Raw genomic sequence first — 27,917 nt, 5'->3', positions numbered from 1 at the left:
CTTGTCTATCAACTACAACAAAAAGTAAAGAAAAACCCAGATCCAAACCACAAATCCGCCCATTGAATACTTGAGAACATTTGCCCCTTTCATCATCAACACTTCAAGGTAACAAGGTGGAAATAGTGTATAATCCTGTGCTTCTCCTAGAAAATTCTAGAATTTTCAATAGAGCTGACTTACACATGCTTTGCCTCATAAATTACTAAGTTCAAAAAAACTGAAGTGTGAAAGTACACTAACATTTTTCAGATTACAAAGCAATGTAGTAATTATATAGAGATCGTAAAAAGCTCGCTCACTTTCCATATCGTTGATGTTTATGGGAAAACTCATTCAACACTGTGGATACACAATTCTCTGTCATGCTTCTAATCGAGCCCATGTGCCTGCAAACATACAGGAGTTTAAATAAATAAATTGCTATTTGAGGAAATTATGTAGGGGCTAAGCAAGAAGATGAAATCCCCTTTTTTTTAATGAGGGTGCATGGAAACAAACTGTTTGAGCAGGAAAAATATCATCGTTGCATAACTCAGATGCTAGTCCTCAATTTTTATAACATAAGGAAAAAATTTACATCTTCCTATTTATCATGTGAGTGTGGAGCGAAATTTGTAATAAAATGCTTCCAGTTCTAACTCCAAAACTCTTCACTATACACCTGAACTCATGCTATCTTTACGAGCTTGAAGGCCTGGACTCGGCCAAGTGACAGCAGATTAGATTGGTTGACTCCTAAAGTAAGCTATGGGCCATCAATGCATCTTGAAGTGAGCTTCAATACAATCCTAACGAGGACAACAGAAGAAGATTTCATTGCTTCATAGTCTACCTATTTCTAGCTTAGGTTGGATCAAACAGAGTGGGCTTGAATTTTAGTAAAGTCTCCTACAAAAACAGTTTGCCCTTTTTAGTACACAACAAGAATTGGCTACATAATTTTACAAACAGCTTGTCAGCATCAGCATATCAGTCTCTCACACTCATTGGCATCACTATTGGCAGATAGTTAAAGTTCTTTCTTAGGCATTGTGGCTTCAATGAGTGTGAAAATCCCTAGTTAGTGTTGTAATTTTAATTTTTTTAGTGCAAAGCATTGCTTATAGGATAACACAAGCCTAGGAATATCTGGAGAGGGCTATGTCACTTGAGTTTTGGTTACTTCTTGCCGTGCTTTGATCCATCACTTTGAGAAGCCTACGTGAGAATGCTAACTTAAAACGCATGACCAACCTCAAGTTGGGGATCTTCAGCCGAGATCTCTTATCTTTTCAATGACTGACTTAACATAGAAACTCAAATCCGTGACTCTCTAGTATCCTCGACAAATTTGGGAGCTGGGCTACCACCTCGTTTTGGATGATTTGGTATGCGCACTATAGACTAGTCATGGGTGGGAGAAATGGAAATGGTGGAGCAAGCAAAAGCGTGGAGCTCTGTTGCAATGAAGTTGCAAGAATGAAAGTACAAAGGGCTGTCAACATGACAAAACCCTAAAGACCCTGGGTTAAACCAAGATAGGGTTAAAACTCACATAGACCTAAACTCAACTAGAAAAACCTTAGAAGAAAAATGTGCCCCTAACACTCCTAACTAATCAATACCATTGGTCACTGCCTTAAATATTACAATTATTCCAACACCCCCTTGCAGTGACAATGTTTTGGTGTCCAAGGAGTGATCCCATTCACCAAATGGAAGTGAGCCCAAAGCTTTGCGGAAAGCTTCGAACTTTTCTCTAAATAGAGCCTTAGTGAAAACATCTGCAACATTTTGATGTGTAGGAAAGTAGATCAAACTGACCACTCTTGCATGCAATCTTTCTTTGAGAATGTATCTCAACATGTTTGCTGTGTGCATGAAACATAAGATTGCATGCCACTGCAATAGCACTTTGACTGTCAGTGAGTATGGGAGTAGATGGCTGCAAACCACCATGAAGATTTGCCATCAATCTCCTGAGCCATACACATTCTAATGTAGTTGTTAAGGCTGCCCCATACTCACCTTCACAAGATGATGTTGCCACAATGGATTGTTTCTTGCTCAACCAAGGAATCCATCAACTACCAATAAGGAAACAATTTCCACTGATAGAGTTTTCGGTATCATAATCCCCAGCCCAATTTGAATCACTTAAAGCATGTCAGTCATAGTGCCCTTGGCATAGAATAGAACAACAACTTGCAAGTATCTAAAAAGCTTCTTTTGGGATGATCTACATTTTTTGAATTCCTCTTTGATGGCTGAACTGAATCAGTTGTAGACTAAGAGCCACTAATTTTCTTTTGCCAACAAGGCTTGATCCCCATGATGCACATCAATAATATACATATTCTTCCTTCTGTAATTCTAGCAATTATAGTCCCACTAGTTCTTGAATCTTAGTGAAATGATCTGACATTGACTCAATTTTCTGCATCCTGACACTGTCAAGCTGTCTTTTCTAATAAGAGACCTTGGTCTCATTCCTAGCCTCATTCCTTGTCTAATGCATATTCTCCAAAGTATCCCAAGCTTGTTTGGATGTCCTGGTGGAACGGGCATGAGGTATGATGAACCAACCTCTTGACAAGGGATTGAGAGACAAAGCCTAGACATCTCTGACATCCCATCTTGATCCAGAGCAACAAATGAAGCTAGTGAAGCTCGCCTCACTTGAGCTTGCAATTTATTGTGGGGATTGGGATATGGAGGGGCAGCCCTCCCAGGATGAGCAAGAAGAGCAATCTATCCATGAGGGAGCCTCCCAAGATGACCAAAATGTTGAGGCATGTATACGGTGGAGTCTCAGCCTCCTTGCATAGATCTCTGGCACACAATCATAAGTAGACTTCTGATCCTCGATGAATTGATCGACCACCAGAACTTCATCTTGGTACACAAGACAGGTAGTGGCAACAGCTTGCCATAAACAACTTCGACAGGAGCTTTACCTGTGGAAGAGTGAATGGTATTATTGTATGCAAACTCTATCATACGTAGATACATTTCCCATAGCTGTGGATGATCGTGGACATGACACCACGATAATGCTAGCATGACTTTATTGGCTGCCTCGCTTTGTCCATCTGTCTCTAGGTGATAGAAGATGGAATTCCAGCTTGGTACCCAGATTGTCACGGAGGCATGATATTCTAAATACTTTAATGTACTACAAGACTGTGACAACTTTGGTTTTAAAAGTCCAAGCGTGAGCTTAATAATGTGTAATTAAACGCGGCATGGTGCCTAGCACATAAGTGTAATTAATCCCTGGGCCCAAAGGCATTCCAAGGAATCAAAAGAGTGGTTGTTGGGAAATGATGACGTGGCATTTTTAATGGGCCCCCTAGAGGCCCATGTACCTTCAGTGGCCCCCCTAGAGTTCCAAGTGGCTCTAGTGCCTTCTACATGCTCCTTTGCCATTCCTGGACCTTCCGGGGCCTTCTAAACTTCACATGTGTGGTTTTCTCTCTCATCTTCTCCCTCTGTTGACACTTTGGACTGGTTTTTCAGCCTCCTTCAGCTGAATTCCAATGTTCTTCATAACTCCTCACCCGTTTGGATTCCTCCACTTCCGTTTGGCCTGATGGCTTCCCCTCTGCCTCCCCTTCGCAGTGATATGCTTTTCCCTCCGTGCGTTTGGTAGAACGGGCACAGATGAGCACTTCTTTTGCTGTTCGAATTTGCAAAAGTGGCTTTTTCTGGACCTTTTTGCTTTTATAGCCTCTTGGGCCTCTCCTCTTGCAAAGCTACAGGTTTCTGTTGAATTTCGAGTGGTCCCACACGTTGGTATGGTTTTTCTCAGTTTTGGAGGACTTTCCGGCGATGAAACTTCTCCAAAACCTTCTCAATGCATTCCTCTCTGAAGCACGCTTCTTTTGAGCCCAAGAACTCCCACTTCTTCACGTCAGAAGTGCTTCTTTTCGCATTTTTCAATGGAATTCTCGCTGGTCGGCTCTTGTAAATGCTCTTTCTTCATGCCTTTGCACTCCTCTTTGGCTGAGAATGCAATTGGGCATTGGCTACTATGTTCTCTTGGCGATTGAGGACTTGGTTCAAGTTTTCAGGGATTGGTGAGTTGTGATTTTACTGCTGCAATTTCTTTTTGCCATAAGCTATTGGTTGGCCTCGTGTGCCGCCTCTTCCTTGGTTCACAGGTGCCCAGGCAGTGCTACATGAGTCATTCTTTGGTTGGGTACTTTGCTGATTTTATTTTGGAGCTTTGAAAAGCTTTGTGAATGCCATCTGGAAACCACTCAAAGAGAGTGCAGCTGGGGTGCAATGTGATTGCATCTGGACAGCTAATGGAATTGCACTCGGAAAAGAGAATGCCTTTGGATTGAGCCTATGGGTTAAGTGCACTTATGTGATGGTGTTCTATGCTTGAAAGCCTTGCGAAGGCTCAGTGAATTGGGGCTGCGTGCTGAGTGGCAAGGAAGGTCTCCCAGATGCAACTTGTAATCATTTCACTGTGAAATATAAAGAAATACAGAAAGGGGGCGCGGCGGCGCCACACTGTTTGGGACCAATCGGGTGCACTTGTCTATGTTTATTGAGCAGGGGCATTCTAGCCTCCATCTCTTTTTCAGTGGTTTTGTTTGTGAACAAATGGGTAAATGCCAAATGGTGATCATGCGATGGTTAACGGTTGTGATATATGCTTTGTGAGCTGTAAATAAGTGCTAAAGTAATTAAAGGTTTAGTTCCACTTCCCTTTGAGTAATTAGAGGCCGGTATCATTGGTTCCATTGCCGGGATGCCACACTCTTCCACAAGAGGTGGGTCTCAGTAGTGTGGTGGAAGGATATCTTTGCTGCACTTTTTGACAGCTGAATATTACAGCCATAAACATGGTGAGTACCCATGAGCAAGAGAGCTCCACAACTCCTCAAAGGAGAACGCAGGAGGCAGGAAAGCCTTAATGATCCAGCTAGTGTACAGCTGCACATGTACAGCTGCACAAAGCACAACAAATGCCTTTTGAGCAGGCCACACATGAAGCTACAACTCAGCTCAATGGTGATACTTTCTAGCAGTGAGTCAAATGATGCGACTATGTTGAATGCACAGCTTGCAAGTGCAGTGACTGCTTTGACTCAGCTAACTCAAAACTTGGCTCAGATTGTGCAAACAAATGCCAAGAAGTCTCCTTCGACGACGCTGCTCCTGCTCCTGCGAGCCTCCCCTCCTCCCCCGCCGTACCTCTACCCCCCCCTACTCCTTCCGCTCACCCCCGCCCCCGCTACCCCCTCCGCTCACCCCCGCCTCGCTATCCCGCCCCGCTACCCCCTCCGTTCTCCCTCGCTACCCCGCTCCGCTACCCCCGCTATTCCGCCCGCTATCCCCTCCCGCCCCGCTACCCCGCTTCGCTACCACTACCCCTCCGCTCACCCCCGCCCCGCTACCCCCCCTCCGCCCCAGCCCGCTACCCCCCACCCCGCTACGTCCTACCGCCCTAGCCCGCTACCCCCCCGCCCCGCTACCGCTCTACTGCCCTAACCCGCTACCGCCCCATCCCGCCCGCTACCCCCGCCCCGCTACCGCCCCACCCCAGCCCGCCACCCCCTCGCTCCACTCCGCTCACCGCCGCCAGCCCACTCACTTTTTTTTTTTTTTTCACCTCCGCCTTCCCCTCCCACCCTCACCCCCGCCCCCCCCCCCCCCGCTCACTCGCCCCACCCAGCCCCCTCCGCCTCTCCATTCCTCCCCACCCCCGTCCGTCACCTCGTGCGCCACCTCCGTTCCCGCCACACCCAGGCTCCACCCTCCCGCTTCTACCCCCCCCCGTTTTTGGGTGACAGCCTCTTCCTCATCGGAAGCCTCGCAGTTTGTCTTGGCGGTATGGCGGCTCCCTGCCCGGAACCGGAGGCCCAGACGGTCCCTCCCTCTCCAGATGCCTACCGCGTCATCCTGACCGCGTCATCCTGACTGAGCAGCAGTCATCTCGGGTTCAGGAGGTGGCCAATGACTTTGCTCTTACATCAGTCTACGGCAGAGTCATTGGACATTCCCCCTCCAGATCAGCCATCAGGGACTGGCTCCAGTCCACTCTCATGTTAGAGGACGGCCATATTGTGGAGGTGGCCCTTATGGGAAGGGGCATCTTCTGGCTCAAACTCTCCAGTGCGAAAGCTGCGAGCAACCTGATTGCTGGCTCCCCCACGTCAGTGGACGGGAAGATTATCATGATAGTCCCGTGGTACCGTGGGTTCAGCGCAGCAGATTTTGATGCCCGATTCCGTATACCTCGCCATCCAGTGACGCTGGTTTTTCCTGGTCTTGCTGCTGAGCTGCGGCCGATTGTTAGGGACCTTGGTTCCCACTTCGGCTGGGTTATGCACGATACCTTCGCCGATGCGGTGACTACGGCAGGAGCCCCCCGAGTCCGTGTGGCGGTGGCGGATCCTGCGACTCTCCCGACAGTGATCGAGATCGTGACAGGTGCCGGCAGCATCACCCAGAGCATGGTAGTCACCGGACAGCCAGGACAGTGTCTGAGGTGTCACGGCTTTGGACACCTGGCGGCTGCCTGCCCACGTTTCGCCAGCTCTTCTCGGCCCTCCCCGCCTCCCCCCGCTCCGCCCCCTCCTCCCCCCTCCGGACAGCCACGCCAGGAGGAGCAGAGGCAGCCGGAACCCGGACCAGGAGCTAGCTGGCGGCTGGACTGAGGTTAGAAGAAAAAAGGGAAAGAACAAGAAGATTTCTGATAAAGGCAAGGAGGCAGAGGTTACCCCACCTGTAGCTGCACCCCAGAGACCCGATAGGCAGCCGCCCCAGGGACTTGGGAGAGCATCTTCCTCGACGGTAGCCCGCCCTCCACAGCCTCAGGTCCCCCTCTCTCCCTCTCCCCAGCCTCCCCCCCTCCAGCCCCAGCCCATCCCCCAACGGCACCCCTTGCCTCCCGACCCGCAGCTTCAGCCCCCGCGTCCTCCTCAGTCTTCTTCCCCTCCTTTTCAGTCCCAGTCTCAGTTGCAGCCCCATCCCCCCCCCTCCCCCGCCTCTTTCAGTTCTCCCGCAGAGCTAGTTGCTCCGACGATTCCCCAGTCGAGGGCAGCTCCCGTTCCCCCTCCTCCTTCTCCACCGCCAGCCGCCCCTGAGGAGTCTGAGCTGCCTATTCCCCAGCCTCCTCCCCCTCCCCCTCCGCTGACAGGACACCCGGAGTCTCCACCACCTCCGGTGCAGGCTTCTCCGTCCGCTAGCCCCTCAGTGGCAGACTCTGATGGGCCTCAGTCTCAGGAGAGAGAGAGCTCCCACGCGACTTTTACAGATCTGGCCCCTGGGACTACTTGGACGTGGCCGACCTCGGGACCTTCCCTGCTTGCCTCGACATCAGTATCTTCCTGCTCCGCAAAGGGGCGGATGGGAAGATAGCCGCCTTGGCCCCTAGGGATGGCCCTAGCTTTGCTTTCACGTTCCGCAGTGACGGCACCGAGTCCTGGACAGACGACTCGGTTTGGGAGGCTCTCAGGGAGCAGACGCATGCTCAGATATGTTCCTGGATAGGCCCGTCCAGTGGGCAGCTTCTCGAGACTCAGTGGTCCGAGGGTGACGTGCGCCTGCGGTGGCGTTGCGCCGCCAAACGATTCAGACTGATTGTGATCCTCAGGCCCCCCCTGTCTTGGCCCCTCCCCCAAGATGTCAGAGCCTGGACGCCTCAGAAACTCCGTGCCTTCTACGGGATGTCCACCTCAGAGATCTCGAGCTGGCTCGAGAAAGCCTTTGTTCATGGTACCAAAGGCCTCTCGCCTTTGCTAAAGGTGTTGAAGGACGGGCAGGATGACCCCGCCTCCCCCTCCAAACCTTCCCATAAGCGCCAGCGCCTCTCCTCCGAAATGTCAGCTTCTTCTTCGACCTCGACCGCGAGCAGACAGTTGTTCGCTGCCTCTCAGTCCTCACCATGAGCCTACACCTCGTATCCTGGAATGTGAACGGGTTTCACTCTTCTGGCACCCGTGGTCCCAGGAAGCTCATTCTGAGACAGGAACTTCAGCCAGCAGTGATAGGACGTGTGGATGTACTTCTGCTACAGGAACACAAGCTTTCGGCGGCTCACTCCCGTAGATGTGGGAAGATCCTCACTGGTCGCTCTCACACTTATTGGGAGCCCTCGATCGGTGCACTGGGGAGGAGTGGTGGTGTCTGTACTTCCGTGGGAGAGCAGCTAGCCCAGGGAGTTTTCGATCATGGCACGTTGATTCCAGGTCGTGCCCTTTGGGTAGGCCTGGAATTAGAGGGCTCCAGAGTTGGAATCCTCAACATCTATGCCCCCACAGATCTCCGTTGTAGAGCCACCTTCTGGAGGACACTTACAGGGATTCTCCGAGACATGGATTCCTGGATTGTTGGAGGTGACTTCAACAATTTGGAGACCTTGGAGGACCAGCAGGGCAGAGGACCGGAGTTTACAGGTATGGCTCAGGCAGAGCAGTCCGCTTGGGACTCTTTTATCTTTGCGACAGGAGGAAGGGACTGTTGGCAAGACCCGTCCTTCCGGCGTTGGCACGGGAGCTTGGACTTCTCGTGGGGTTTCCGCAGGGAAGGAGGCAGACTCCTGGAGAGGCTGGACAGATTCTATGTTAGTGATTGGGCCATCAGCAGAGGCGGTCAGGCCGGTATAGTTCCAGGGACGACACTCTCCGACCATGCGCCGGTGCTCTTATCATTAGATTCGGCAGCTCAGACTCTTCCCGCCCGCTCATGCCGGATTCCTGATTCCATCTTCTCGAGGGAGGACGTGCGCAGCAGCATTTGCGATCTTTGGGACAGAGACTGGGGCGAGTGCGAGGACTTGGTTGATTCGGTGGCGCAGGCGTTGCAGGAGTCCAGCCAGATCTGCCAGCTCGCAGCCCTACAGGTTCGACAGGAGTGGTGGGGTAGAGAGAGAGCCCTTCGGAGAGACCTCGCCTCCATTCAGCGGCTCCAGCAGGCATCCCCGGGCTCGGAGGAGCTTCGGATCCAGGCCCTTCGAGCCAGAGCCCTTCTTGAGGAGACACTCCAGCGTCGCTCAGAGTTTTCCTATCACGCCTCTCTCTCCTTCTGGGCTCGGAAGGGTGACCGGATGTGCAGGGAGTTCTTCAGGACACATGGCCAGAGAGCTGCAGGTGATCAGCTTCGGAGTCTCAGGACAGCGTCGGGACACATTGTCACGGATCCGGGAGAGGTCTTGGGACTGGCCACCGACTTTTACAGGACCCTTTTTCATCAGGAGCCACTTGCTCCTCGCACTCGTCATGCCCGCGAGGAGGTGTGGAGACACACTCCTTCCTTGGTCCAGCCTAGCATGCAGGCGACGCTGTTGGCACCGTTTACCACGGATGAGATGCTGGAGGCCTTGATGGCCATCGATGGACAGAGATGCCCAGGTGAGGATGGGCTATCCCGGGCATTCTTCACCTCCTTCTGGGACCAGATCCATCAGCCCCTCTTAGCATCTTTTCAGAGGATTTTCAGCAGCGGTTATATGCCAGAGAGCCTCTCCTCGGGATTGATTTGCCTCATCCCGAAGGGAGGAGATAGACAGGAGATCCGTCGGTGGCGCCCGATCACTCTCCTTACCACTGCGTACAAAATCCTAGCCAAGATGATCAGCGCCAGAGTTCGGCCTCTACTTCCAGACATCATTCACGACACTCAGACAGGCTTTGTTCAGGATCGCAGTATCCTGGACAATGTCTTCACCTTTTCAGAGGCGGCAGAGTGGGCTCAGCACAACGGATCACACCTTGCCATCCTACTTCTCGACTTTGAGAAGGCCTATGATCGGGTGGACTGGTCCTTTCTGGAGGGGACTCTGGAGCGGCTAGGTTTCCCAACAGGTTGGATTCAGGGCATTTCAGCTTTGTACAGGACAGCCTCTAGCAGAGTCATCATTGGAGGCAGGTTGGGAGAGCGTTTTGGCTTGGAGAGATCAGTGCGTCAGGGCTGCCCCCTTGCCCCCTACCTGTTTCTCTTCTTCGCCGAGGCCATGACTTACTATCTCCGGGCGAGGTCTACAGGGATCAGGGGTGTTCGCCTCCCCCTCCGGGAGGACACGGAGCTCTTGGACTCTGAGTACGCGGATGACACAGCCCTGTATGTCCAGGACGATGAGTTGATGCTGGAGAGGGTGAGGTTGGCCCTGGAGGTCTTCTGTTCGGCTGCTGGTGCGAAAATCAACTGGAACAAATCAGTTGGTTTCCTCACAGACCCCGGGGCGCGTTCTCAGTGGGGGAGGTTTTTGGGTTTCAGGTGGATCCCGCGGGGACAGACAGCTAGATACTTGGGTTTTCAGGTCGGCCTGGACATCACGCCAGCTCAGCAGTTTCTCCTGGTGCTAGATTCCATCCGACGGAAGCTGGCTTTCTGGAGCACTGCTAAGCTTTCCCTTGCAGGTCGTGCCTTGGTAGTCAACCAAGTCCTCCTTGCCACGGCTTGGTATGTGGCTTCCTGTTGGTGTTTCTCGAGATCCAGTGTGGCACAGCTTAGGAGGCTGGTTCAGAACTTCCTTTGGTCCGGGGAGGATGGCCTCAGAGATACCAGAGCCAGGGTTGCTTGGCAGACAGTTATTCTTCCGCAGGCTGAGGGAGGCCTGGGAATCATCGATCCAGAGCTGCAGAGTCAGGCTTTGCTAGGCAAGTTAGTCATCCGCGGTTTGACCCCGGGGGGGCAGACGTGGAAGATGCTTCTTCAGCAGGGGGTCGGTTCTTGTGTCCCGCGACGAGGTGGAGAGTGGCTCCCGTCCCTCAGGTGGATCTTCACTTCCGCCCCACTTACTCAGCCCCGTTCCCCACTCGTTCGTAGCCTCCTCATGGTTTGGAGGCGGCTCCGCCTCAGTCTCATCCAGTCCCCTCCCCGCTGTTAGGAGGAGATTGATCGCCAGCCGCTTATCTGGAACGATCAGGTCAGAGATGCCGAGGGCCTTCAGTTGGGGGAGAGATCACACATCAGGTGGGATGGTTGGATGAGGGGGCCAGCCCGGTCCCTTCGAGTTTGGAGGGACACGTACAGATATCTGGAGACGGCTGATCTCGCAGACGCCGCTGGAGGTGTTCGTGGAGCCCAGGCGAGACGCACGGAGATCGACGGAGCGATCCCAGCTGATTGGTTGGTTCCACCGGAGCCTCAGATCCTCATGCCTGGTGACGACCGTTGGCTGGGACAGTTCACCCCCCGTGGCATCCCACTGGTGGTCGCAGGACGTATGGTCGACTCCTCTATCTCTTTCTTCACGGTTATGGGGGATGGACGACTCAGGAGAGAGGATGCACTCATCGACCCCCTACTCCCATGGCAGAGGGTTCGGATCCTAGGCCTTTTGGGGAAGGTCTGGCGTACCGACCCTAGCATTGAGCAAGATCAGCTGCAGCTTTGGCGACTCTGGCTCTGGGAGGGGCGGGCCTTGTCAGAGCTTGAGTGGGACCCAGGAGAGTGGAGTTGGCCAGAGGTTGTGACAGGACAGGGGCCGACCTCCTTCTTCGCCTACAGCACGACTTTGGGCAGGCGAGTTCTTGGGAGGATGCAGAGTCGCCCCCCCACCCAGCGGCCTAGCTGGTATGCACAGGGTATTTCCAGATTCTTTTTGCAGGCCTTCTGGAAGGCCTTGTGGGAGAGCTGGTGGCCGCGGAAGATCTACTTCCTGTGGCTTCTCGCCCACAAAGGTCTTCCGGTGGGGAGCTGGTTGAGACAGGTAGGCCAGGACGGACGCTGTCAGATCTGCCATGTGGTTGAGGAGTCACCAAAGCACTGCCTGTGGAGCTGCCCTCGCGCCCAGGAAGTGTGGAGGTGGACTTTCGGGATTCTCACTCGCGCAGCACCAGAGCTAGGCTTGATCACGTGGGGCGCGTTCTGTTGGTGCAGCACCGCACCTGGTCTACATCACTTATTCGAGGCATGCCAGCAGGACCCCACTTTCCTTATCACGCAGGGTACTTGGGGGCTGCTCGAGGGTATCCCGCAGCACCTAGCAGAGGCGGATACAGGAGTTCCGGAGAGGCAGCCAGTCTGGGAGATTATCAGCAGCATAGCAAGGTGGCACATTTGGACCTCGCGTTGCGCGCAGATCCTCGGCGGCACCTCCTTATCGACTGCCCAGGTCATGACTGATATTTGGTGCGAAATTATTCATACCCTCAGAGGCCAGTGGGACCAGATTCAGGGAGATTCCCGGTCTGGTCAAGAGAAGCGGAGACGCTTCCTTCGGGCTTGGAACACTCAGGGCCTCTTCTTCGAGCACACCTCACAGGGCCTTCGGTGGTGCTACCCACCACCCCGATGGCTGTTCATTCACACTCGCCTTATCCCGACGTGAGAGAGTGATTTATTGTGTTACCTTTTAGGGCTGTGTCCGATTTGTGTACGCAGCCCGTCAGCTACAAGCTGACTTTTTGTATCTTGTTCTCGAAGTAATATAATTAGCACTGTTTTTTCGGAAAAAAAAAAAAAACCAAAAAAAAAAAAAAAAAAAAAAACAAATGCCAAGAAGAAGAAGAATCAAGAAAGCACAAGCACAGAAAGAGTGAGTACACACATGCGTCAGCTTCTCATGGCGGCCAACACACTCATGCATCAGTTTTCCATGAGGGACAGCCATAAAAAATGACTCAGAAAGTGACTTCCAAGAGAGAGGAATCCCCCAAAAGAACACTTGAGAAAGACGTACAAAAAGTACAGCCAGTGCAACAGTATGAGCAGCCAGCACAAGGCCTTGGTTTGGGCACTTCTACTCCTCAAAATAATAATGTGCACTCCATAAATGTGGCTTAGCCACCTTAGCCATATTTGAGGCAGCTACCTGAATATTTTGGTACAGATTCTATCTTTGATGCTATGTTGATTTCACCACCAACTGGGCATAGAAAGCAAGCCATGTATGACAATGTGGGAATGCAGCCAGGCGTGCAAGCCACAGCACATGCTCCCATGCCTAATGTTCAGCCAAGCATGGCTCTCCCTAGTGAAGGGAATGCTGCAAAAATACAGCCATCTTTGGGACAGCCAACATCAAATGTAGATAAAGAATTTAAGGATGGTGGTTCTCATGTCAAGTTTGAGACATATAATGGAGTACAAGACAGGTACAAAGCCCTCACATTCCTTCAACAGCTTGATGCTGCATTTCTTGGGGGTTTGTTTACAGAAGCATCCAAGATGAGGAAGGTTGCCACATTTTTGAAAGGCAATGCACTTAAGTGGTACACCAACCTTATGCTTCATGGAGATGCACCTGCTACTTGGCTGGAATTTAAGCAAGTGTTCTCTTCTACTTGGCTTACTCCAACTTTTGAAGTTGAAGTACTTTCACACTGGCATGACTTGTCATACAAACTTTGCAAGAATCTTGATGATTACACCAAGAGGTTTTGGGATGTTTTGCTGCCATTGAGCTCTTGCAGGCATGTTTCTTTGAAAGAGCAAATAGAGAGGTACTGTTGTGGATTGCCTAGTGAGCTACGTGATTATTGCATCAAAACCAAGGTGGGTTCTATGACTCAATTAATTGAGAATGCAAGGAAAGCATATGCATGGATGCAGGAGAAGAATTTGGGCTTTATGGACAGCAAGAAAGAAGACAGCAAACGGGCTGCCAAACACCAGGATAAGAAGGACATCAAATCTGAAAATAAAAATTATGGCAAATGACCGTTTCAAAAGAGCCCAATTCAAAGCTGGTCAAAGGAGTGGATAGCCTAATAAACAGCCCCGTACCAAGTTATCTGATGAAGAGAAAAAGTCACTCATGGAGCGAAACAAATGTTTTATATGCAAAGGAGAGGGACACCGCTCTTATGATTGCCCATCCAAGAAAAGAGACAGGTCAGATGATGGTAAGAATGATGATAAACAGGCTGATCAGAAGGGCAAAAGGCCTAAACCTTCCGCAGGACTTCTTCCAGATGTGATTGGGAGCTTGCCACATGCACATGATGAAGAGGAAACGAAAAAAACTGAGATGTGCAGAGCATGGGGAAAAATCAGAAATCAGAATTGTTTGTTTTTCTTTGATTCTGGGGCAAAGGCGAATTTCATAACTCCTGATATGGCAGGAAGGCTTGGCATCAAGCCTGAGGAAATGGGGCCATCCGGCATGTGTGATATGGCCAACCCTGAACTCAACACACTTGTCACTCCTATCATTGGCAAGTTGAGGATGCATATCCAGGGATATCAGGATGCAGAGGACTTCTACATTATGCCTTTGTCAGAGTGTGATGCTTTGCTTGGGATGCCTTGGATGTACAGGGTGGGGGCTGAAGTGCAGATGAGAAACAAGAAGATTTCTTTAACTCATAGAGGCAAAAATCATGTACTCGATGTAAAGTTGAAAGGGGAGTCCATCCCTGTAGTTTCAGTTTCTTGTATTTCCAATGTAATAAAGCGTCATATTTCAGTGTACTTGATTTTTGTCAAAGAGGACAGCCAACCAGTTTAAGAAGGCTCTACTCTTTCTGCTTTAGATAGAGAAAGGGCTGCTTTTATTTCAGATTTTCAAGATTGTTTCTCAGATGCACTTCCTCAAGAATTACCTCCCAAGAGACCTGAGGATCATCAAATTGATATAATTCCAGGAGGCTCACCGCCTAATATACCTCCCTATCATGTCAGTAAGGCACAACACGAAGAGATAATGTCACAAGTGAAGGAACTCTTGGAAAAGGGATTAATACAGCCAAGTAATTGACATGACCTTGCAGGATCTGACCCTATCACTAACCTAGAATCTGTCCTCAATCCAACCAGAATCATAGCGCAGGTGCCTTGATCCTCCCGACCACCCCCGAGCACGTGGGCTATAGCTCGACTCATCCATAGGCCCGTATCTAACCCAGGCGTCCCATACCACCTAAACCAGTCCAGAGGACCTTCGATACACCACCTATGATCCGCCATGTAGATGGCCACAGTCCCGACCTGGGTCCAAGCCCCGTCCATCAGTTGAGGAGCGCTCAACTAATCTACACAATAGCACTGGCCCTCCCTCTATATAGAAGGAAACCCGCTATAGATAGCACAATGCTATGAATAGCTCCCTCCACATAAAGTGAGCACTATATATGAATCAATCTCTATATATAGCGATCTCGGCTAAAAATAGCCAACTAGCCCTATGCTATCCCATAACCCACGTTAACCTGCTATCCAACCCTAGGTACACCATGCACATGACATACTCCCCTTCCTCTAAGAACTCACTCCTGAGTTCTTTCCATGAGATTCAAATCAAAGAGAATCTAAGGCCAAAGCCACAATCTTTGATAACTAACCCAAGGAAAGTAAATCTCTCAATCTAAACAAGGTTACATATCGTCGAGTAGTCTCCTCGAGAAATCAAGTAACGCCAAAATCCACAGAGTTAATTCCGTTGACATATCCGTAAACAAGCATAGTAAAATCTGTACCTGAAGGTAAATGATTCTATCAACCTTATCTATTGAGTATCCTTGAACTCAAAATCTTAGGTTGAGATCGAGGAATCATTGTTCGAACAACCCCATCAATTGAACCCCTCGAGGCCAATTTTTGGGTTGCAATTTCTATCAACCCTAATTCTTGAATTACTTAGTATTCAAAAAATCCCTCAACAGAATACCCTTGGAATTCAAATTCTTGGGTTGAAATACATGACAGACTTTCCATCGCAGAATAATTAGGTATCCGTTCATAACTCATGATGGAAGAATCTTCATGGAAGTATCAATGGGCAAAATCCTGACCAAAAATATGATCCCCTTGATCGATCCTCGAAAGGCCCCTACATGAGGATAATCAGTAAAAAAATTCAGTTGGCTATATACTCTTCTAGACATGAATATAGTCAACCATCATAGAAATAGCATCCTATGTGATCCAAAGACTACGGAAACGATCCAATCCGAAATCTCTTAAAATAAGATCCACTACCAAATATCCTGTATAAACTTGTGCACAATAAACCGCTCCGATCACAAGATCATCCAGTTCTTAGGATCTCTTATCTAGGAACATCAAGTTTCAAACAAGGCATTGACAGACCATCATCAGAAGAGATGCGGTAACCCTCCCTGAGATTGTGTCTAGACTATGGAGCTCCAGGGTTGAACCCAAAAAATACATGGCTTCCCTCAGGGTAAAGAATCTTAGTCAGCCCTCGTAAAAAATCTACTCAGGTTGCCCCCAATTCAATTCAGCCTACTTGTACTTCACCCTAGAGGTCCTTGGGTATTATTTCACGTTGGATTATACCACCACATCAGAGAATCTTAAATGTAACATACCTTAGTGTCCCATACCACCAAAGTATACTGCAAATAAAAAACTCACTGGACAATATGAGTAAATAAGGTAGCCAATCCCTCTTCAACTCAGATGATTCCAGATTGAGTCAGGGTGGCAAATCCGTTCTCAATCCTTTTCTTAATGTGATTATATCATCCCCTAGTGTTACAATACCCCAACCAATAGGTCAAAGAAGAAAACAAGCAGGTAGCAACTCTTGAATCCTGACTATCCACGACCTCGGGCTAAAAGAGTGAGAATCAGAATGACCCCGCCTTTGGACATGATTCAAAGAAGGTATCCATCAAGACTCATCCTGGTCTAATCAATAAGAACCTTCATATGTCCAAACGGTGACTCGAAGAAACGCCATAACTCACAATCACATCGAGATCAAAACTTCAAATAGAAACCAAACAAGAATCTACGCACCAAGATTCGAGAAAGGGAAATCCAATTGCCTTTGTTAAATCTGTCTAATATGTAACAAATACTCGGGCACCATCAATGTACCATATATCTAAAAAACTTCAAGATATATGCAAGAAAAGTATAATTTGAAAAAAATCATCAAATTATAGATGCCACTAGTTACAAATCAAACCCAAGTTAACCAAAACCTGGTCAATTTAATAACAAGACAGTTTATAATTCATGCAAAATTGGGGAGCTTCTTGAACCAAACGTGGTTCAAAAGATCCAGTCGAGCCAAAAAATAATCGAATGTTGGTCAAAACTGAGAATTTCAACCTCTTCATCGCTTCTCAATAGCACGGAAGTGGTATAAAGACTCTAAAACAAGCTGTCTACATTTAGAACAGCATGAGCCTTCTTCAATATATTTCTAGTACTGAGGGGTTTTATAGTAGTGAAGAGCTGCCATCCATCAAGGAATCCATCTCTCGTAGCAGGTCATGAGGTCTACGAGGAATAACCTCCGATGTAGCCTCGTCCTCCATCTCAATAAAATAGTAATCCAACGTAGGTGTCTCATTACTTTCATGTCCTTCCATGGCTAGAAAATATCTCGCACGGGAGAGGGACTAGAAGAAAAACAACTGCGTCCAACACGTGCTCTTCACACTAGCAAAAGAGAATCTGGTGCTGCGTGGAATCAAGGAAGAAGGTGGGTAGAGGACAGCAAGAAAGATGGGAGAGAGGGAGAATCTGATAGGCTGATCTCAGACAGAAAGAGGGTGGGAAATTCGCCTTCATGCGCTAAAGTGCTAAAGTGAGAGAGAGAGAGAGGAATCCCCGGTATATAAATAGCCAGGAAGGGCCATCAAAAGCTAGGTGAATTTTGGGTGGGTACTTGATTTAGAGCAAGTGCTTTCCTTGCTAAAGAAAAACAAAAAAGCAACCTGCTTTTTTGTACCAAAAACAGTCTCGCTTTTAATAGATCTGGTTCCGCTTTTCTCCAACCATCCAAAAATAGCCAAAACGCGCCATACGCTCCTTCCCAAAGCCAAGCGCCTGCCCCCAATCATATCGCCCCTATCTCTGATGCCCCAATCTCCTACACAAGCCGTTCTCTGGCTTATGAACACCCTCTCTTTCCTCCGACTTCTCAATTGCAGCAAATCTAGGTCTCTAGGGTAGGAATCTCATCCTTGAGAACCTAGAGCGAATTCATTCCCTAACCAGCCCACTCTCACGCGTCCCCACACATCAACAACCCAAGCGTGGGTAGTTATAGGTCAAAAACGATCCATCCCCATCTCTCTTGCTGAAAGCATCAAGTCTTCTCATCACCTACCCTTCTCAGAGAATCACGATTTCCAAACACGTAGCAACCAAGAGAGCACACAGCCTATGGACTTCTATTCCTTCCACAAATCTCCCAATCATGAGTGCACATCATCAGCCAACGATTCAGCCCATACATGAGCGGAAATTCAGTTTTGCAAGAGCAATCTCAAAAAGCGTACCTGGAAGACATCTTTTTTGCATACCTCGCGTTGAATTCAATCGTGATAGAACGGCTCTGATATCAAATGACACGACCCCGCAAGATCTGACCCTATCACTAACCTAGAATCTCGTCCTCAATCCAACCAGAATCATAGCGCAGGTGCCTCGATCCTCCCGACCACCCCCGAGCATGTGGGCTACAGCTTGACTCATCCATAGGCCCGTATCTAACCTAGGCGTCCCATACCACCTGAGCCCGTCCAGAGGACCTTCAATACACCACCTATGATCCGCCATGTAGATGGCCACAGTTCCGGCCTGGGTCCAAGCCCCATCCATCAGTTGAGGAGCGCTCAACTGATCTACACAACAGCACTGGTTCTCCCTCTATATAGAAGGAAACCCGCTATAGATAGCACAATGCTATGAATAGCTCCCTCCACATAAAGCAAGCACTATAAATGAATCAATCTCTATATATAGCGATCTCGGCTAAAAATAGCCAACCAGCCCTATGCTATCCCGTAACCCACGTTAACCTGCTATCCAACCCTAGGTACACCATGCACATGACAGTAATTCTCCTTATTGTTCCCATGTGTTGCTTGTGCAAAAGAAGGATGGCAGTTGGAGAATGTGTATTGATTATAGGGCTTTGAATAAAGTCACAATTAAGAACCGTTTTCCAATTCCACGCATTGATGATATATTGGATCGGTTGGAAGGTCCCTCAATGTTCAGTTGTATTGACCTTAAAAGTGGATACCACCAAATAAGGATAAAGCCTGAAGATGTCTACAAGACTGCCTTCCGCACTTCATTTGGCTTATATGAGTTCCTTGTGATGCCTTTTGGTTTGACTAATGCACCTGTCACTTTCAATAGAATGATGGACAGAATTTTTAGAGCACACAGAAAGTTTGTGGGCACTTTCTTTGATGATATCATTGTGTTCTCTAAAAATGAGCAGGAGCACAGGAAACACCTCACTATTGTGTTTCAAGAGTTGAAAAGACACGAGCTGTTAATAAACACCAAGAAAAGTGAGTTCTTTATGCATGAGATTCATTTTCTCGATCATATGGTGTCAAAGGATGGAGTCAAGATGGATCCTGCAAAAGTTGAGGCCATAAGGAGTTGGCCAAATCTGAAAAATCCGCATGAAGTCAGAAGCTTTCTTGGGTTGTGTTCATACTATCGGAGGTTTATAAAGTACTTTGCAGAAATTGCTTCTCCCTTGCATGCTTTATAGAAGAAAGCTGTACCGTTTCGGTGGGGACCAAAGGAAAATGTAGCTTTTGAAGAGCTGAAGCAAAAGTTGTGTTTTGAACCCGTTATTATCTTGCCAGATCTTGGAAAACCCTTTGTTGTAACTTGTGATGCATGTGGGAGCAGCATAGGAGATACTTTGAATAAATCTCTCTACCACTGTCCAGATCATATTATGTCCCTAAGGAAGCAGGGTTATGACATTCCTCAATTACCTTTGGCCTCAAATCTGTTGTCACACAGATTCGGTTCTGATTCCATAGATACCCATTGCTGAGGTAGTAATCTTTGTGACCTCCTCCTTGAGTCAATTCATTCCATATGCTGGAGAAATCAGTATCATCCTTGTATTGCTCCTTCATGGCTGAAAGTTCGTCATGATGAGCGGTGGTGAACGCGTAAACTTGTGGCCTGAATATAGATGAACCTTTAGTAACAAAACTGACCCACACATGTACCAACACCTCTGGAAACAATCTCTGAGGTAAGGTGCCAAAGTAGGGCTCTATTTTACTGCATCCTCTGTAGAAACTCTTCCATCTGTGGTCAGCTTCAATAGCTGCTCAAGGCTGAGCACTCCTACGAAAGTTCTATTCAGTTGTTCTTTGTTGACAAACGGTTCCTCTGCAGATCCTTATGCTCTCCTACTGGAAGTTGGTCTGCACCAAGGTCTATTCTGGATCTGATGTGTGTCTGCTCTAACACGAACTGTACCTACCTTTTGCTGCCCTGGAATGTGGCCTAAAGAGAGTGGTCCTTAAATGACTTTGGCCCCTACCTAGGCCCTCTACGTAGGGGAAAAACCCTAGCAAAATAGGCCAATGCCCTTCTAGACCAGCCACCCAGAAACTGACAGACTAGCTGATCATCAGTCTGTCGACAAACAATCTAATATCAGCCTAACTAGCAGGCCTTCTCCACCAACCTGATCTGCTCCCTGCTGTCGACCCACAAGCACTTGTTCAGCACCTATTGGTAGCAGTTCTGCCAATGTAGTCTGCTCTATATTCCTTGCAGACAGCTGGCCATCCTTTGCAGACTGAGGACCTGTGAATAGGCCCTCTGTATTCATTGGCCCTATGTACCTGTGCAAACTAATGTAGACCTTCCATATGGCATCATCTACTGCTACTTATCTGTCGTACAGTCGCAGCCCTTTTTCCCTTCTGATGCTGCGCATTGCTTTGGCTCATGTGTCCCTGATGTACCTGCAGATGTACCAGCCCAGCTAGCTTGAAAACTTCCATGCTTTTCATCTAGCAGTGGATCTACCCACTCCCTACAAATCTAACTACGCATACACATGTTGTTATGCTCCAGTCGAGATAGCGTGACCTCATAAGGGCGGTCGGCATTATCCTTTGGAGGACTGACATTATATAGTATCTTGTGTTGCACTTTATGTATATGGTTAAAAGGATATGATGTCAAGGACGTCAGTGAAAGTGATGGCATGGACTAGATAAGATCTAAGGCCAAAGGCCTTGATGCACCTAATTTTGCAAATAAGCCTAGGGGCAAGTGAATTACTTGTGGATCCCAAGAAGGGGTTAAAAAATGCATCAAAGTTAGGCTTTACTAATATGGCATATGGCATCTAGATCTACCTAGGGAGTTTTGGGGCTTTCCAACTTGAATAAACAAAAGCGTGTATTACACGAACATGCCCAAACTCATCCTCTAAAAACACAACACATAGTGCAGTTTTAATCTCATGATAGTCACTCATAAGGTCATAGTGTAAACATATTTTCTCACACATACTTGAGCATCCATTTCTACAAAGGTCTGTGTACTAAGTTTCTGTCAGCACTCCAGACGTGAAGGGCAGACTCAGCCATAACAAAGGCTAGCACTAAAGAAGAAGACTAATCGAAAAGTAGTCCACATTCTCTTCATTCAAGCTACAACTGCTTGTGAAGACTATACGATTTCATATTAGTCTCTCCCAAACAAGCATCTAAGCAGAAAAAACATTTAAACAATCTAGCTAATAGGGCAATGCACCACTTAAGATAAAAAGAATTTATCGCAAAAACGTATCATTAAAAAATGAGGTTGAGCTGTAGAGTGATATTTTGGAAAAAACAGACTAATATGTCTGTATCACATGCTGAGGTGTCAACCCCCTGAGCTCTCTTTATTTGGGGGCTCACAGGTGGGGCATTGACCCTATTTCTCCAGCAATTCCATAGGTATTCCTCAGCCACTCCACAAGCGTTCTCTAGCTGTTCCATAGGAACAGAAGTTTTCCACAAGGATTGATGAAGAGAAGGAAATTCCAGCATTCCACACGTGCAGAATGGTGTTCTGTAGGTCCTATGCCTCTTTGGCCTCTTTTGTGGATACATTAGGAGGTCAAAAAGGTTATTCAATGTGGCTAAACATTGTTTTGAGTCCTCTTCTACGCACCTTTTAAACACAACAAAGCTGTGATATAATCCCAGAGACAACACAAGAGATAAAACCAAGTAGTCTGACTCACTGAATTTCAGTCAGTCTGAGTCTCCAGACAGGAAATCCATGGAGGCACCTTGCATTGCTGAAAAGAAGTAGCAAATCAGGGTCAGGTCCTGCACCCCCTGCATGTGCATCAATACAGCAAAATGCATCTTATTATGATCTCATTGAGAGGGTAAAGGTTGGACAAAATCAAGAGAAGTTAATAAATTGCGTGCCACGTAAGTCTGTAAGGTTTGCAAGTAGTAGGACTATGAAAATTGAGATCCTCCTAAATGCAATCTTTAAAACATTTCCTAAAGCAGTCATGACAAAACAGTTCCAGAGAAACGAAATCTTAATACCTGTTTCTCTCAGGCTTGTATTAATATCCCCTTCGTTTAGATTTGATAATGCATCTGATTGGAGAGCTTTTAGGCAAATATGCCTGGCAGCTTGAACTATGGTATCCTTGCTATCATGTAGAGACAAAACTTCTACTGTCAGCTTGCCTCTTCTCTTGACGCAGTACATACATTCACCACCTTGACAGTCACCATCAGGCTGGTAACTGTAATGCTGTCTTGATTCCATCGTCTGAGCATACTTGATGGATCTAATTGGAAGTTCATCACCAGACCCAAGTGGATACACCTGATAATTTCAAGAGTTCAGAATGACAAGAGCCAAGCTCAAATGCACACAGTAAAATGTTCACGCATGCAACTCTATGGGATCACTTTTCTTCTTTTGTTGCTTATCAAAATGAATACCTTTTCGAAACCCAATTGCATTCATTGGACACATCTTAAAACAATTTGCCCACATTCTAAAAGTTCCTGTGCATTTCTTTCATCTTATATAAAGAGACAGCAATTGAGAAACCTTGAATGAAACAAAACAGAAACAACATTCTTTGATGCAGTCCCCACAAGATACGATGGTTTTCCCTTCAAGCCTGCCTATGCTTGCAAAGTTCCTCACCAGATTCCTCACTCTGTTTTATCCCCTCTCTGGCTGCTGAGCAAGCATTCCCTCTTGCTACCTGCTCAACCCTGTAGCCCTTTTCCCCTCCCTTATTCTCAGTCAATTGTAATATTCATGAGAGCATCAGTGAATTTTCTCTAAACACCATTTGCATCTGTGACTCTCAGTAGCAAATAGCATTCATAGTAGTAACCTTTTTAGTGGCTGTAATCCGCAGTACCCCCTTTTCTCTTCCTCTTTCCACTGCCTCATCTTTTCCCCTTCCCTCCCATTGCCTCTTCCTTTTGGCTAGCAGAAGCAGTTTTTCTCACTTGCTTATACGAGATTTAATCCTGGTGGTGACCATTTGATCTGGCCAGAGGGCTCTCTTGGCAGCTCCCTGGACTCCCCAAGCCATCTAGAGTTCCCTCTCCCAAAAGGACAAGCAGCAGATGCAAACTGCGGGCAGAGCATTGGTGGGCCGCATAGTGGGCCTCACGCCCATGAAAAGCCAGGTTCGAGATTGTATCCAGGAGGTTACCATCCACAAGAGAGATGTCTCCATGCCTTGGCGGACCAAAGTCCAATCCTCCTCAGCCCTCATCTAGTGTTCATCTTCCCTAGGTATCATGGCTTCACAGTGGATGACATGGATTCGACAAACCCTGTTACAGGCTCCCTAGTCACCCTCACATTCCCCCACCTTTCAAGGGAGTAACGCTCCATTATGCCTTCTATTGGAGGATGCTTAGGAACTATGCTAGACTCGCCGCCCACACAAGCCTCGGTTCTAGCAAATGAAGGGTCCCTCAGCTCAGGGTGATAGCAGAGTGGCCGGAGTCCCTGCAAGAGAAGATCTTCCTCAGGGCAATGCCTACACTGCAGACAGATGAGACACCTTGCAAGAGCCTGCCCAGACAGTATATGTAGAGCCGTCGCCTCATGCAGGACAGCAACGTGAGAGCCATGCTGCCAAACCTCCAACCCCAAAGAGACAGCAGCATACGACCCAGATTTGTGTTGAGCATACTCATGGGACCTGGACTCTGGCAGATCGACAAAAGCTGGGCAATCGTGTCGCAAAGAAGACGTGCACGCCGCCATCAGTAGGCAGGGGTGGCCCCTTGTCAACTCCCACATAGTAGTAGGAGTAGGCTGAGGGAGACCCCTTATGTTAACCATAGACACCTGAGGGGGAGATCTTCTTTGATCTTTCAACAACCTTGGTTCTCCCAATAGCGTCGTAGGGATCCCGCCAAACCCTTGAGCTTGCTTGGGGTCCAAGCTCAGGGGAGATGCCCCCTTCCTGAAGCCCTTGCCCACACTACTCAGCCCCCTCCCTGGCGGCTCCACCCTCTGATTCCATCACCCCACCCCCCCCCTCTCTTTTGCCACCACCAACATCACTTCAGCCCCCACCTCCCCTGTCCCCTCCATTGCTACCATAGTGAGGACCACAATCACCCTCACTACCCTTCCCCATCCCATCCCCCTCATCCCCCCCCCCCCCCAAAGACACCAGGGAACGCAAGCATTACGAGATGGCGGAACATCAAAGGGAGAGTGGGAATGCCGCGTCATATGACAAGGCATCTAATCACATAAATGTATGCCAAAATAACCACTTTTAGCAACTCTAAACTTTCTATTTCAGCTTTAACTTTTAAAAACACACAATCCATAGAAAACTGAAATGTACATTCATGAAAATGTTTGTACAATGCAATTTGCATAATGCCGTAGAATTGCACAATACTATAGATCAAAGAGCATATGATATGCAAAATACAAGAAAAGGAGGACATGCCTTTGGCCTGAAGGCCTTAATACAAAATAGGAAAAAATGACTTGAGTAAAGTACATGATATATAGAAAAAGAGCGGACTGCAGTCAGCCCTAATGGTCTGAAGGTGGCATAGTCATAGAGGCCTCTCCTTCCTCCTCCCAAGCCTCAGCATGATGGTCCTAGGTCTTATCATCATCCTCATGCTCAGGAGAATCCTCAGCTACATCACTGTCTGAGTCCTCGTCAGGCCAAAATCTGATATGACTCAAGAGTGCAAAAACTGCTGCCCCAAACCAGCCTTGGAAGTGGATGATATGAAGGGCCAAGGGGCTTCCCTTATATAGGCCCCTTGGACCCTAAAACTGGTCGACCAGGGGCAGATTCTGACTCAACCTAGGCCAACTGATCAGGTTGGCTCAACCAACCAACCATCAGCTGTTACGTGGCAATCTGCCACATGGTTGCTGATGTGGCAGCCCCGTACAAGTGCTAACATGGCAACACCATACAGGTGCTGACATGCCAATGCCGTACAGGTGCTGATGTGGTGCCTCTGTTGTGCTGACGTGGCATTGTTCTTGTTACTGACATGGCCCTTCGTTGCTACTAATGCGTCAAACTGTAGGGTTGGCTAACATGGCTGCCTGTGTGGCAGCCTGCATGGCCTACTGATGCAGCAACCCACATGGCAGTCCTGCATGCCACGCGCTGACGATGCCCATGACATCCCCTTCTACTGAAAATCAAACTAGGGTATAAAGAGAGCCTTCCAATATCTTGACAGGAGGTGTCTGACTGTGGTATTCTTGGTTCATCAATCCTGCTCTAATGGAACTGAATACCTCCATTAGAAAAGAAGCTACCTCAGTGGTATTTGAAGCCTTTAGAAGACTCACGGGTCACGGACATTCCCGAGAGCAGTTTCGGAGTGCGGCGCTCTCAACGCGACATGAAGACTCCCTCCGTGAACTACGCTATGGTGGCTCAGCTTGAGGAGCCCTGTTCCTTCCAAGAAGCGAAGGATATTCCAGAATGGCAGGCAGAGATGGATGCCATTTTGAAATATGACACCTGGGATTTAGTACCCAAACCAACCAAAAGGAAGGTCATTGGGACTAAATGGGTGTACAAGCTTAAGTTCAAGTCAGATGGGAGCTTGGACAAGTACAAAGCGAGATTGGAGGTGAAAGGCTATGCACAGTCAGAAGGACTTGACTTCGATGAGACCTTCGCCCCCACAACCAGAATGGTGACCATTCGGACAGTCCCTGCCTTGGCTACTCATCACAGTTGGCCTATTTTTCAGATGGACGTCAAGTCTGCATTTTTTAATGGGACCCTGGAGGAGGAGGTATATATGGCATAGCCACCAAGATTTCAGATTCCAGGATCCCCATCAAAAGTCTACAAACTGAAGAAGGCCTTATATGGGCTGAAACAGGCCCCCAGAGCTTGGTACCAGCGGATAGATGTTTTCTTTCAAAAGATTGGGCTTCAGCGAAGTCCATCAGAAGCAAATCTTTATCTCGACACAGAGGGGGATATGCGGTTGGTATTGATTCCATATGTGGATGACCTCATCATTACAGGGGATCATACGAACCCAAGACAACCCCTTCCATAGGCGTTTTGGCAGTTGGTTCCCTAGAACTATTTGGATATTCCAAACGACTTCCCGCTTGCACTAAAGGTGTCAATCCTGACTTTGAAACCCCGAAAAGGGGGTGCCAACGCTGCAGTTCGGAAGCTCGTCATTTCTGGGTCTTCAACTTCATTGCCACGGGTGAGGAGCAGTGGAGCCCGTTCTCTTCGATTTAATGATGCGGTATCAGAGTTCATAATAATGGAGGAGTGGTTGAGGTAATAGGGGAAGGGCAAGGAGCTATGGAGACACAGCTACTTTCTAGTTGGCCCATTGTCACACCCCACTCAAGCCTTCAGTTCAAGGCACACAGGAGAGGAGAGCAGCCTCATTTTGCAGCATCACTTTGTAATAAAAGTGGCACACCAATATAATTTGCAATTTTATCTGTATTTTCTGATCTGAGTTTAGAGACTGATAGGAGAGAGTTGCAAGATCATATATTCTAACATTAGGTTGCTGTCCTGTTTATGACATGCATGTTCTGTCCGAATACTTGGCACAATTTAGTTTATTCAAACACCAATTCGACGCCTTGCTTTTAATTGAATTTTTAAGAATTTGGCCTTACCAATTCATGAGAATAGAATTGCACAGTCGAGTCTCGCCCAAAAGCATCGGCAAGAACAGTGATGGCAGACTTCAAAGCACCTTAGGACAGGAAAACTGCTTTCAGACTAGAACAATAAAAACAACGACGCCCAACACAATGCTTGGCCCGAGAATACGAAAAAGTCGACAAGTTACCTTCCATATCGTAAAGCGACACATGCTGGATACCCAATTGTGCCAACCCTCGGAGCAGTTGAATAATTTTACACGGATACCTTGAGGCATCTTCACTATCAACAACAATTGCGACGTGATGGGGAAGCTTTGCCACCTTGACACCACAGAGGGGAGCTGCAAAGGCAGATTGAAGTCGCAAGAAGAACAAAGCAAAGAAGCTAAAGAAGTGGCAGAAAAGCTGCAGAACGTGCCAGCAGCAGAGCTTGACCCACGAGTATCCGAAAGCTTCCGGCTCCATTAGGCAAACGTGTCGACAGATTGGAGAACTTGGGTCTTAGCTGCGCATCATCACGTTGAATTTGCGTATGTTTTGCGCCATCGCTAAGCTTACCTTGGTGATTTGTAGAGTTCGATAGTATGATTTTCCGTTTGGTGCCGTTGCTCTTGGCCATGCCGGGATGTTTGACATGTTTCCTGATGGACAATTCCTAGCACCCAATTTCCGTTGACCTGGAAAGTGGAAATCGTTGAAGACGCGTGGGTGGAATCCCACTAGGAGATTCGACGCTTTGCAAATGTGCCGCGATAGAGACAGACTGGACGCCTTAGAGCGTGTTCCCGCGTTCTGCTCTGTGCCACGAAATGCCAAGGCCATAGGTGTTCCCCTGCAAAGTGCGCCTCACCGCCATGCCAGAAACAAGCATTGTTCTGCCCTGCTGGAGACTGGTCTTTTGACTCTCCCTCCGGGCGTTGCGGTGCCGATATGTTCTTTCAATGCCTATATAAAGGAAGAGATCTCTAGGAAGGTTGACATCTTGTTGGGCAACCTGAGATTGCGGTGTTCTGACAATCCTAGCACGCACAAAGAAGAGTAGGAAAACCTGGGCACGCGAGAACAATCACTAGCTTCTACCAGGCGTAGCATTTCACTGCCCAGATTTGTAGAGCTAAGCCCAT

The 27,917-nt window shown here is 48.2% G+C and overlaps 1 protein-coding gene across 4 annotated transcripts; it reads right to left on the bottom strand.

Moving 5' to 3' along the window:
- Window positions 1-88: 88 nt before the first annotated feature.
- Window positions 89-27,461, bottom strand: LEW1 (Undecaprenyl pyrophosphate synthetase family protein). 4 transcript variants are annotated; one of them, XM_087370051.1, is made up of 6 exons: window positions 27,352-27,461; window positions 26,979-27,114; window positions 26,803-26,882; window positions 22,203-22,491; window positions 21,884-21,980; window positions 89-389 (listed from the first exon to the last, which is right to left on the bottom strand). In XM_087370051.1, exons 1-6 carry the CDS (start codon window positions 27,427-27,429, stop codon window positions 299-301), a joined length of 771 nt encoding a protein of 256 aa, XP_087226177.1. In that variant the 5' UTR covers window positions 27,430-27,461; the 3' UTR covers window positions 89-298. The 4 variants fall into 4 exon arrangements, with proteins under 4 accessions (XP_087226177.1, XP_087226175.1, XP_087226176.1 ...); XM_087370049.1 differs by having other exon boundaries at window positions 26,979-27,434; XM_087370050.1 differs by having other exon boundaries at window positions 21,932-21,980; window positions 26,979-27,434.
- Window positions 27,462-27,917: the final 456 nt, after the last annotated feature.

This window comes from Dipteris shenzhenensis, chromosome 31 (assembly GCF_047967505.1).
Source record: "Dipteris shenzhenensis isolate YYH24624 ecotype China chromosome 31, Dip_SZ_1.0, whole genome shotgun sequence".
In the NCBI taxonomy this organism is placed as follows: Eukaryota; Viridiplantae; Streptophyta; class Polypodiopsida; order Gleicheniales; family Dipteridaceae; genus Dipteris; species Dipteris shenzhenensis.
The sequence above is the reverse complement of the archived record's forward strand: the minus strand, read 5'-3'. Positions and strand labels throughout refer to the sequence as shown.